The 11726-nt window shown below is 31.1% G+C and overlaps 1 protein-coding gene across 3 annotated transcripts; it reads left to right on the top strand.

Moving 5' to 3' along the window:
- The first annotated feature begins 6740 nt into the window (after positions 1-6740).
- On the top strand, positions 6741-10334 carry LOC143537369 (uncharacterized). Of its 3 annotated transcripts, XM_077031150.1 has the most exons (9): positions 6741-6810; positions 7793-8837; positions 8919-9037; positions 9125-9249; positions 9342-9441; positions 9535-9612; positions 9695-9778; positions 9865-9950; positions 10036-10334. In XM_077031150.1, the coding sequence occupies exons 2-9, from the start codon at positions 7841-7843 to the stop codon at positions 10160-10162; spliced, it is 1716 nt and encodes a 571-aa protein (XP_076887265.1). In that variant the 5' UTR covers positions 6741-6810; positions 7793-7840; the 3' UTR covers positions 10163-10334. The 3 variants fall into 3 exon arrangements, with proteins under 3 accessions (XP_076887265.1, XP_076887266.1, XP_076887267.1); XM_077031151.1 differs by lacking the exon at positions 9535-9612; XM_077031152.1 differs by lacking the exon at positions 10036-10334 and having other exon boundaries at positions 9872-9945.
- The last annotated feature ends 1392 nt before the right edge of the window (positions 10335-11726 follow it).

The following is an 11726-nucleotide window of genomic DNA, read 5'->3' as shown; positions in this document are numbered from 1 at the left end:
TTGAAGGAGATGAAGGTTATGGGTTATAGTTTACTTTTAATTGGTAGTTTGGTACCATATTGATCTTTTGTATTATTATATTATAAATATGTTTTGGTATATTGTTAGTTCAAATACTAGCTAGATTATTATGGATTTGGAACTATGACCCGGTTTTAAAAAAATTAAGTATATTTTTAACAAGTTTTTATGTTATTATTTTTATATTTTCAACCGTGTGTAACACGGACTCTAATATGGATATCAATAATAACGATTATATCAATAATAATCGTTCCATTAAATATACTAAACTTTTATTTGTTCGTTCTATATCAATAATAATTGTATTACCAAAATTATCGTTGTATTAAATAAAATTACTTACATTATGTTACACTTTTAAATTGACTAGTATTAATTAATTCTTTATTTAAATTTCTATTTTCATCACTAATAATTAGCATGTACGGAATATGACGAAAAGTTTAATCTCCTGAGTAGATACAATTGTCTAAATAGCTAAAAAAATATAGCTACAAATAAAACGGGTTAAATGGATACACATTGAAAGAAACATAAAAGCTATAAAGCACAATCTATTAAAACAATATTATATTATTATTATATGTATTTAATAATTATTTAACGTAATTTATCCACAAATGATTTATAAAAAACTAGATGCGAAAGTTTTGGCTAATTTCCTAAATGATATATATTAGGAATCAACTGTATGTCAACTACACTTGAATGAGAATTAATATGTTATTGAATATTGATTAAGACTTTATTTTTAAAGATCAATTATGAAGGACTAAATTTAGGTTTTTGATTGTCATATTGTTACCTGCAACACTTTTTAAAGTGAATATACCATTGCTTTTATAACTTGCAAGATTCATACATTATGCATTTAAAGAATCAAAGATGTATATTATCTACTAGGTTATTGACCTGTGGGCGTCATGGGTGGAAACATATAAAATATGTAACATCCACCGGTAATATGAAAGTGGAAAATATAATTTCATACATATATGTGGAGACGAGAAGATGATATACAATTGTTAATAATGTCGGTAACAAAATAAAAACTTTACTAAACATAACTTTCAAAAAAAATAACATGCATTTTACAATCATTAGATATATTAAAAATGAGAATTTCATTAATTACAAAATAGTTCCTTATAAACGACATTTTTAGTTTTATTTGTACTTTTTCCTTCATTGTCTAATATAAACATTTTAACACCGTCTCTACTCTTCACTCGTGATAAAGCAACATATAGTTGACCATATGTTTAAGTTTTAACAAAATTAAATTTCTATTTTCATCACCACCAAATTAGCATGTATGAAATATGGCGAAAAGTTTATTCTCCCGAGTAGATGCAATTTGTCTAAATGGGTAAAACAATACAACTACATAGCACAAACTATTAAAACAATATTAGATTATTATTATTATATGCATTCAATAACTATTTAACATAATTTATCCACAAATGAGTTATAAAAAAATGGATGAGAAAGCTTTGCATAATTTCCTAAATGATATATATTAGGAATAAACTATATGCCAGCTATACTTGAATGAAAACTAATATGTTACTGAATATTGATTAAGACTTTATTTTGAAGATGAATTAATTATAGTATTATGAAAGACTAAATTTAGTTTTTAGATTGTCATAACAGTTTGTTTGTAACATAAATTTAAAATATACTTATAAAAAGAAATGTATTCGATATTGTTCATCTTTTAACATTGATGTGCAACATATATTTAAATTGATGTGTAAATAAACACGGGTACTATCTTAGAGTAATAAACATTATGGTTATTGATGTGTAACAAATGTCTTAGATAATGTTCTTCTTTTAAATCAACATTGAGATAGAAGTTTTGTTGAATCAAAATTGTAATACTGTTTTGTTGATTTAGAGACCAATTTCTTTGTTTGCTTATTATTGTGCTCATGATATAAGTTATAAAATAGTTTAATTTTTCATTTATCTTTGTTAGTCTTTGTATGTTTTTGTATTTGATTCAAATAAGTTATGATGTCTTATAATTCATATAAAATTATCATTTATTTATAAATACAACATTTGCATTTCATTATTTATAAATACAACAACGTCATTATAGATATACCATATGATCTTTTGATTGGTGATTCATTCGATCATATTTCTGATCTGATTGATTTTGTATATCCAGCATTATTGGAAAATTTTAATGATATTTCATATTTTTAATAAAGGGCCATACTTGCACCTTTAAATGAGGTTGTCCAAGATATGAATGACAAATTTTTGTCTTTGTTTCCCGGAGAACAAGTTAAATATCTCAGTTGCGATAGTATAGACAAGTCTGATAGTGTTGGTCCTGGTTTCGATCCAGCATTACACTCACCGGATTTTCTAAATGGTTTAAAGATGTCTGGTATGCCTAATCATAGATTGGTTCTAAAATTTGGTGTGCCAATAATGTTACTAAGGTATATTGATCAAAAGAACGGTTTATGCAACGGAACCAGATTACAAGTAATTAACTTGCGGAGACGTTTTATCGAACTAAATGTTATTTCAGGTACTAACATTGAGTTTCACACTTATATAACTCGTAGTGGTCTAACTCCTTCAGCTAAGAAACTGCCATCCATATTGAAACGAAGACAGTTTCCTGTTGCGGATTGTTTTGCAATGACCATTTATAAAAGTCAAGGTCAATCACTAGCAAGAGTTGACATATACACGCGAGAACCGGTGTCTACACATGGTCAACTATATGTGGCTTTACACAAGTGAAGAGTAGAGACGGTGTTAAAATGCTTATATTAGACAATGAAGTTAAAGTTACAAATAAAACTACAATATGGTTTATAAGGAACTATTTACTAATTTATAATTGTAAAATGGATGTTATTTTAGTTGAATGTTATGTTTTTACATGATTTATATATCAGTTGATGCTAGAAACGTGTGGATGTTTCATGATTTATATTTTTTCACCCGTGGCGCCCACGGGTCAATAACCTAGTAATTATATATAGAGTTAAGTGCCATTTTAGTACCAGTGGTTTGGTCAATTACGCAACTTTGGTACCATTTTTGAATTTTTTGCAAGTGACTACTTCACGTTTCTAAAACTTGCCAATTTAGTACCTTTTTCTAACCCCGTCTATTTTATTCGTTAAATCAGGGGTAAACTGGTAATCTACATTGTTTTTATTTATTTCTTTGTTTCTTTTAAACCATTCCCCTTTATATAACTTATATATATAAAAAATAAAAGATAAATAAATAAAACTTCACTCCATCTCGTCGACGTCTCTCCGCCGGAAACCCCAACACAGCCCCAACTCAAAACCCTAGTCCTCTCCCAATACCACAACGACAAATTCACCAACCTATTCCAAAACGTCCTCGTTTCACCCTCCGTCCTCTTAACCGCCACCCACAACCTGAACCATTTGCCGCACCCGCCCACCCCCGACTCTATCTCCACTAATTTCTTCTCAATTTCATCATTGGGTAACGATCTCTTCCAAATCAGGTTCGATTTCGAATCATATCTCATCAAATTGAACAATCGAGCAATCGATCTTCACAAGTATGGCTGAATTGTGGATTTTTTAAAACGATTTCCAAACGATGAGTTACAAGCTTTTTCAACGGCGCCGAAAAGAACCATCATCACGGAAACCTGCAGCTCTAGGGTTCCGCCACGAAATCAAGTCGCCACCATCTAAATCGGATGCAAAAGTTGCGAAATCAAGTTGATGATTGCTTTCCGTGTTGTCGGCTGAAGACGGTGGTGTTGGATAGTGGCCTACAGTGATAACCTTTGAAGTGTATCTCTATTGTTGTGATTAAAAGGTTGCCGGAAAAATTTGAGTGGTGGTTAGATTTTTGGTTAGGAAGAAGACTTAAAATCAAGTTTTAGTAAGTTTTGCGTAAAGGTCCTTCAACTTTATATGTATCTAAAACTATTATTTACATTTATTTACAAAGTTAGTCCTTGAACTTTCTATAACTTATTAATATATAATAAATTAAGGAATTTACTAGTTTACCCCTGATTTAACGAGTAAAATAGACGGGGTTAGAAAAAGGTACTAAATTGACAAGTTTTAGAAACGTGAAGTAGCCATTTGCAAAAAATTCAAAAACGGTACTAAAGTTGCGTAGTTGACCAAACCACATGTACTAAAATGACACTTAACTCAATAAAAAAAATAATATATGTTACCCTTAATCAAGCATGTTCTTCTCTATGCTATTTTACCCTTTTTTTTATATTTAACATTTAATGTCAAAATTTGGGATACAATTCATTGAAGAAACATATATTATTGATTCCATTTAACTTTATTAATTCTTTTTAGATCGATGATTTTCCTGTAATTAGGTTATCGCACTCTTTAAATTTGGAGAGCTCCGATGCTTCCTCTGGCTAGATTATGTTTCCTTAACCGGCTCCACACTAGCTTCAGATTTTGGCTTGACAGTTCTTTGACATTATTTTTTAAATAAAAAAATATTAAGTAGCGTTAAACCAACGCAGGTACTATTTTTTTAGAACAACGACGTTCTCGTATTTAGGTTACTGCACTATTCAATTTGGAGAGCTCCGATGCCCAAATCTAGTCAGACTATGTTGCCTTAACCAGGCGCACGCTGGCTTCAGAGTTTGGCTTGGTCGTTCTTTGACATTAATTTTTAAATAAAAAAAGTATTAAGTAGTATTAAAACAACGCGGTTACTTTTTTTAGAAAGGAGACTTTCTTGTATTTAGGTTACCGCACTCTTTAAATTTGGAGAGCTTCGATGCCCCGCTATAGTCCGACTATGTTGTAATGAAGTTACTTAATAAATAATGAATTCGAAACATTTTTAAATCAATGTTTTAGAATTGTACTTCACCATTGAAAAACCAACAAAAGTATCCGTTCAAAAAACAATTTTTAGCAAAATAACCATTTAACTTTACACAACATTTTGTCCAATAATACGAAATGTCTGGCTTCGTATAAGTGCAAAAAAAATCAGCTTGTGACACGTCTACGCAAACTTTATGTCTTGAGTCAAATTTTTAAAAAGTTAAAAACTAAATAAGAGTATTTTCATCCTATCTTCTAAAAAGTATGTGAGAAAAATTTGCAAATTATATGATGAAATTTTAAGTGGTTGTGAGTGTAAATTATATGGTGTAGAGAGAAAATTTAATGAGTTTTTATAAATTCGGGGAAACAAAGTTTGCCCCTATTTATTCTTTAATATTTTTTGAATTGATTGTGAGTAGAAGATAGAAAAAACTATAATGATCAATGTATAAAAAATATTATTTAATTAAGTAGGAGAAAAAATGTGGTGTTTTTTAGTGTAATAATAGAGATAAAGATGATGAACTAAAACTAATTAGAGCATTCCCATTAGGTTCCCTATTTCTATCTCCATCTCTAAAATTTAAAGAAAACATCTAAAAAATGGCTCCAATCCATTCCCCATCTCCAAACTCCATCTCCAAATTTTAACAAAATGCTACAATAGATCTCCAAATTTAGAGCAATGTCAAAGCACTCCATTTCTAACTCCCTCCTTAATAGTTTAAGATATAAATGGAAGAAAGAGAAATAAATAATAAAAAAAGAATATAAAGATAGAAATGAAGAATGAGTTGGGGGAGGTTTTTAAAAAATGATGTATAAATTTAAGAAATTGTGTTTTTGGGTTAAATTTTAAAGATGGGGATGGAGAACCCATTGAGAATGCTCTTAGAACATTCTCAATGGGTTCTTCATACTCATCTCTATTTCTAAAATTTAGAAAAATTATCTAAATAACCACTCCAACCTATTTTCTATCTCCAAACTCCATTTCTAAATTTTAGTGAAATGGTATAGGAAGCCTCCAAATTTAGAGTGTTGTCACAACGCTTCATTTCCAACTACCCTTTTATAAAAATATTTTAGAAATCAATTTATATTGAAAATGATAATAAGACAAAATAATTATGAGTTAAGATTTTAAATGGAAGAAAGAGAAAAATAATAAAAAAAATATAGAGTTGGGAATGGAGAATGAGTTGGGAGAGGTTTTTAGAAAATGATGTACAGATTATAAAAATTGTGTTTTTTAGTTAAATTTTAAAGATAAAGATAAAGAACCCATTGAGAATGCTCTTAGAAACTTAACTTTTACACTGTGTTCACGAGTTTCATTTAAATGAGGAAATAGAAGGAAAATGAGGGATGTAAAAAATACGTTGTGTTTCCGAGTTTCATTTAAGAAAAGAAATGTTAAAAGAGGTGTTCCCGAGTTTCATTAAAAGAAAGAAAAGGAGGGGAGAGAAAAGAAAATGATGAGTAAAATAAAAAAGTTTGTATCCTTTCAAATTGAAAAGATTTAAAAGGAAAATAAATTAAAGAGAAATAGAAGGTACCAAAAGAAAAGATAAAAAAAGAAAGATTTCTTTTACCTGTCTTTCTTTTCATAAATAAACTCGGTTAATCTTTATAAACTCCACAAAATTGGACACATTAGAGTAGTAAAATTACCAATATGTCCATTTTTATACTTTAGAAGGCCTACAAAATGTGGGTTGAATGATTTTTCTTTTAATCATACATGGATGTGAGTTAGGACTTGTGATGTAGTCTAGAATTTAGTAGTTCAACAGAGATTTCATCATCACATATAAATAAATAGAACCTCCTTGGATTCGATATTCCTCTTTTTCTTTTACCTGAAAATGAATAAAACAACAACACTAAACCCTATGCTCCGATCCTCATCTCAATCCACTGATCCGTTCAGGTTCGTCCTTATTATAGTATTTGTTTGTTTGCTCAAAATCGCTGATTGCACAATTCAATCATTTAGTTTGTTGCTCACAATTCAATTTCAGATCCATGTCACTGTACTTCCATTAGCTTTTTGCCTTTTACTGATTGCTGTATTGCCTAAGGTTGACTCTGCGTATGTATATTATCAACTTGCTCTTGTGATTCTGTATGTATATATGCCTTTGTAGCAATAATGATTTTGGAAACCTAGAAAATCATTATCACTTTGATTTACAGAAATGTGAAATTGTTTCATATCATGTAATCGCTGAATGCGCTTTTATTGATTTTGCTTGTTGAGATCCATTCGGTTTGTTAAAAATCATGTCAGTAGTACTTCTATTAGGTTTTTGCCTTCTGGTATTCCCTCGCTTTAGTTAATCACTATGCAGTTAATGCTGAAAAATATCGGATATCGGTCAAGGATCGATATTTGAGATATCGATTGTCGTGGTGGGGGTATCAGTAATTATATTATCATGCAGAATTTATATATGTACCATTTAATACTAACAATTCAGTATGCTCACCTACCATTAACAAATTAACGTTTTGCAACTTACAAAACACTAACAATTGTAGCAAGTAGGAACTGATTAAGACTTATAACACTAACATTAAACACTAAAAACTGACAAGACTTAAAAAATTGATATTGGTAAAATCAGTGATACATCGGTCCAATATCGCTGAAATTATCGGTACCGATATTCTGCTAGAGGTCCGATAACCTCTTTAGCGCCGATATTGACTGCATAGGTTAATCGTGTAAACACATATATTATTTTGAACTTGCTCATGTGATTCTGTAATCTGTATATCTGTCTTGTAGCAATAATGTTTTTTGGAAACCTGTAAATCATCAGTTTGATTTACGGAAATGTGAAATTGTTTCCAGTTATCATTGTGTATGTTATTAATAAGTTTCGTGATGCATTGATTTCATTATGCAGTTGTGTTTCTTCACCTGTCAAAGAAAATTCCTGAATTGTTCTACACTAATGACTCAGGGAGCTAACTCGCGCAGAAATAGCTATAATAAACCATCCATTAATTATAAGTATAATCCTCATGGAGGACCTAATTTTGATGTTGTGGATGTTAATCGTGAAGATTATGCTCCCAATTCCCATAATAATAACACAAATAAACCTGCTAATCAAGCTGAAGTCAAGTCACCTGTAATAAGTACAACATATGTTGTATCAGGAGTCGGTCAGTTATGGAATTTTGCGACCTCATCTATTCCTGTACGTCATAGAACAACATCACCACAAAACACCAAGATTCTTCAGAAAGAGAATACTTTATATTATCCATCTGAAGAAGGAAATATAGTTGCTTCTATTTCTTCTGAAGGTCAAAATGTCTTGGTCAACTTTAAAGACAGTAGCCATGTGTCACCTCCAGTGAATGTACAAAAAGAGTTGGATTTTGTACACGTAGCCGATAAACTTGGTTGTTTCAGTGAGTCCCATATATACCGTTATCTTTTGAGATGCATGCATACTGATGAAAAAAGGGTTTCTAGTGCCCGGATGTCAGATGAATTGCAGAATATATATGGATGGATGAACACAATGCAGCTTTTTGGACCAAGTTATAATGCTGTAGAAACAAATAACCTTGAAATAAGTGATACAGATAATGCTACTACTTCTGAAAATGGCATGACTTCAAAAAATGATGAATCTTTATGTAATGAAAATACAAAAAGTGTGATAGAAAGTAACACAGAGTCCCAACATGTGAAAGAGGATGACTTGTTTGAGATAAAAGAGGGTCAAAAGGGCCAATTTTCCCACCAAGAAAGCAAGATCTTTTCATCACCATTGTATGGACTTGCAAAGCAAGAGCATGCTTTTGCTGGAGCGTTTGCGGGTACATTTGTTAGCCTGTGTCTGCACCCCATGGATACAGTTAAGACTGTCGTGCAGTCTTGCAATACTGACCATAGATCTATTCCTTATATTAGCAAATCGATTATATCTGAAAGAGGTACATGTGAAAATAGTATTACTATGATCTATTAAAGGACCGTAATCAAAACTTAATATTAATTCATAGCCTTATTTTCAGGTTTGTTAGGGCTTTACCGTGGAATTGCAAGCAATATTGCTTCGTCCGCGCCTATTTCTGCAATTTACACTTTCAGTTATGAATCGGTAAAGGCAGCTTTGCTTCCTCTTTTAGCAAAGGTGAAATATTTCATTCTGTTATACTCATAATACATTTTCTTGGATTTATTCTTTAGTTACATTTCGTCTTGTACAAAAATACTTCAGGAATATCATTCATTGGCTCACTGTGTGGCTGGAGGTTGTGCAAGTGTTGCTACTTCATTTTTTTTTACTCCAAGTGAAAGAATAAAGCAGCAGATGCAAGTTGGTTCGCACTATCGCACCTGTTGGTAATCTTTTATTATCATTTTCTTAATGTTTGACTTCACAGTTTCAACATTGACCGTTACAAACTTACAATCATATATGTTTTTCTTCGCAGGAATGCATTCTTAGGGATTGTTGGGAAAGGAGGCTTTTTATCATTGTATAATGGATGGGGAGCTGTGCTTTGTAGGAATGTTCCTCATTCTATCATAAAGGTTAGATGATTTGACTGAATTTGAATAATAAGTTTGTATGTAAATATTATATCCAATGTGTTTCTTGAAAGCTCTTGCTTCATGTGATTGCAGTTCTATACATATGAGAGTTTAAAGAATGCATTACTCACTTCAAATGAAGTGAACGGTCAACCAACCACAATATCAACGGTTTGTATATTTGCTACTATTGAGATATTTCGTTGCGTGCTCTTCAAGTAATATTTGTAATTTATGTGTTTATGTTATGTAGCTATTATGTGGAGGATTAGCTGGATCTACTGCTGCTTTATTTACTACTCCTTTTGATGTCGTGAAGACAAGATTACAGACACAGGTATGTATTTGTTCAATTCGTTATTGCATCTTCGTTTTGTGGGTCCCGTTTTTGTTTTGATAAGAATGAAGATGACTATTGTGTAGATTCCAGGATCTGTAAATCGATATAATGGCGTATATAGCACACTTACAGACATAGCCCAAAATGAAGGCCTGATGGGTCTATATAGGTAAGATTATCAGTACTTTTAACAGTTACATGATACCGGGATTATTAAAATCTGAATGTTTGACTAACGGGTGGGTGATGATCAGGGGTTTGACACCAAGGCTGGTCATGTACATGACTCAAGGGGCGCTTTTCTTTGCATCTTACGAGTCGTTTAAAAGATTACTTTCTTTAGAAGCTACTCGACTCGAATCTACATCAAAGGGTTTGTAATTTAGCATTCAAGTGGTACCATTTTTGATTCTTTTAGGTGCTGTCATAGATGTAAGATATGTGATATTGATTGAGTGCATAGTTCATGTAAAGATCTGAAGGTATGCTGAGGTGAGGATCAAAGTATTAACAATTCTTTAGTGTAACAATTGTTTTGATGAAATGAGCATTTGCTGCCAATTTTTTTATTTGTCATTCCAGAGATACAAATATAGTAATATACAAGTTCATTGTAAAAGTGCTATGTATTAGTGAATTAGTCCATTATAAAAGACAAGTCTAGAATCATTAAATCTAAGTTGGTAGCTTAAACACACTGATAACAGATTGCGGACTATATGCTTTTTTTCTTTCTTTTTTTCTTTACTTCAAAAGCTTTTTATTGTTATGTTAATACATATTCTTTTTCATTGAAGAAAATTGATATTTATAAAGAGTCTTAAAAGTCTATAATTTGCCAATTTATGATTTTAGTAATCTAGAATTTATCCAGAAACTTGTTGCTATGTATTACAATGTCTATCTTCATGATCGATTTTGATGTGTTCATGAAATGCTAATCGGATTTCATAACCATCGATTTTTTGAAGTTGGCTAAATGATGCCAGATTTCGTAACCATATCAACGCTTAGATCTTATTGTTTACTTGCCCTTCAATTTCTTCTTATAAATTTGCGTCTTATCAACTTGAAGGGGACGTAAGGAGTTTTGGTTTTAGGATTATATGCAAATAGAAATAAAATTGTATACACTTGTGAGAGTTAACAACTAATGACTATCTTGTAGCTACATTTGTTATTAGTTGTTAGAAATCATTTAAAGATAACCGATTATTAATATATGATAATACTTACCGAAGATGCAGCTGCGTTGAGTAACTCAGATGCTGTTGACAAAACCATAAATCCAAAAAACCATTAGAAAGGAGGAAAAACCCCAATTAGTGAGGTTTATTACCCTAAATTAAAATAAAGAAAACCACATGGTAAAACACTAAAACTGGAGATGACGGATGCCAAAGGTGATCAACAAAGGATGTCGACTAACAGAGGATTACGGTGGCAAGGGAAGATAAGTACTTGATTGCATGAGGTGTGTTGGAGCCGAATAAAACGGTGTCTACTTGTGAGCTCTGACGTTGGAGTGAAAAAGTGACGAATGCGGCAGGTTTGAAAGGATAAAGATTTATGGTTTAGGGAGATGTGTGAGGTGAAGGTTGAAAAGTTAGTGATAGAAATGAGAACTTAAAATAATGTGTGTGGACATTCATGAACAGTTTGTTAACCAAGTTTTAAAATTGTTCTAATCAGGTTATTCATAAAATATTTTGCTCCAATCAGGTGGTTAAAGTTTTCTTTTTGTGCTAATCCTGGATAGCAGGTCACATAGTTTTTTTATTTTTAAATAGTTTGACATTGCAAAATATTTTTTAAAAATTGAGAAAAATAATTTTTTATTTGTGAAAAATTGTAAAAAAAAAAAGGATTGAAAAATTCCAAAAAAATTCTTAACTTTTTTTGTTGAAAAATTTTCAGTTTTTTTTATTTTTTTTTGCATATTCTC

The sequence above is a fragment of the Bidens hawaiensis genome, unplaced genomic scaffold (assembly GCF_021521415.1).
Source record: "Bidens hawaiensis isolate Kalapana, Puna unplaced genomic scaffold, B.hawaiensis_p1.1 tig00011186_1, whole genome shotgun sequence".
Lineage (NCBI taxonomy): Eukaryota > Viridiplantae > Streptophyta > Magnoliopsida > Asterales > Asteraceae > Bidens > Bidens hawaiensis.
Note: the sequence above shows the minus strand (reverse complement) of the source record. Positions and strands in the feature narration are given on the sequence as shown.

Excerpts from the sequence above, each read along its gene's own strand:
- LOC143537369 (XM_077031150.1), top strand. The coding sequence starts at position 7,841 with ATGACTCAGGGAGCTAACTCGCGCAGAAATAGCTATAATAAACCATCC. Across the intron at positions 9,442-9,534 it reads TTCCTCATTCTATCATAAAG|TTCTATACATATGAGAGTTT; the intron begins GTTAGATGATTT and ends ATGTGATTGCAG. Across the intron at positions 9,951-10,035 it reads GGCCTGATGGGTCTATATAG|GGGTTTGACACCAAGGCTGG; the intron begins GTAAGATTATCA and ends GGTGATGATCAG.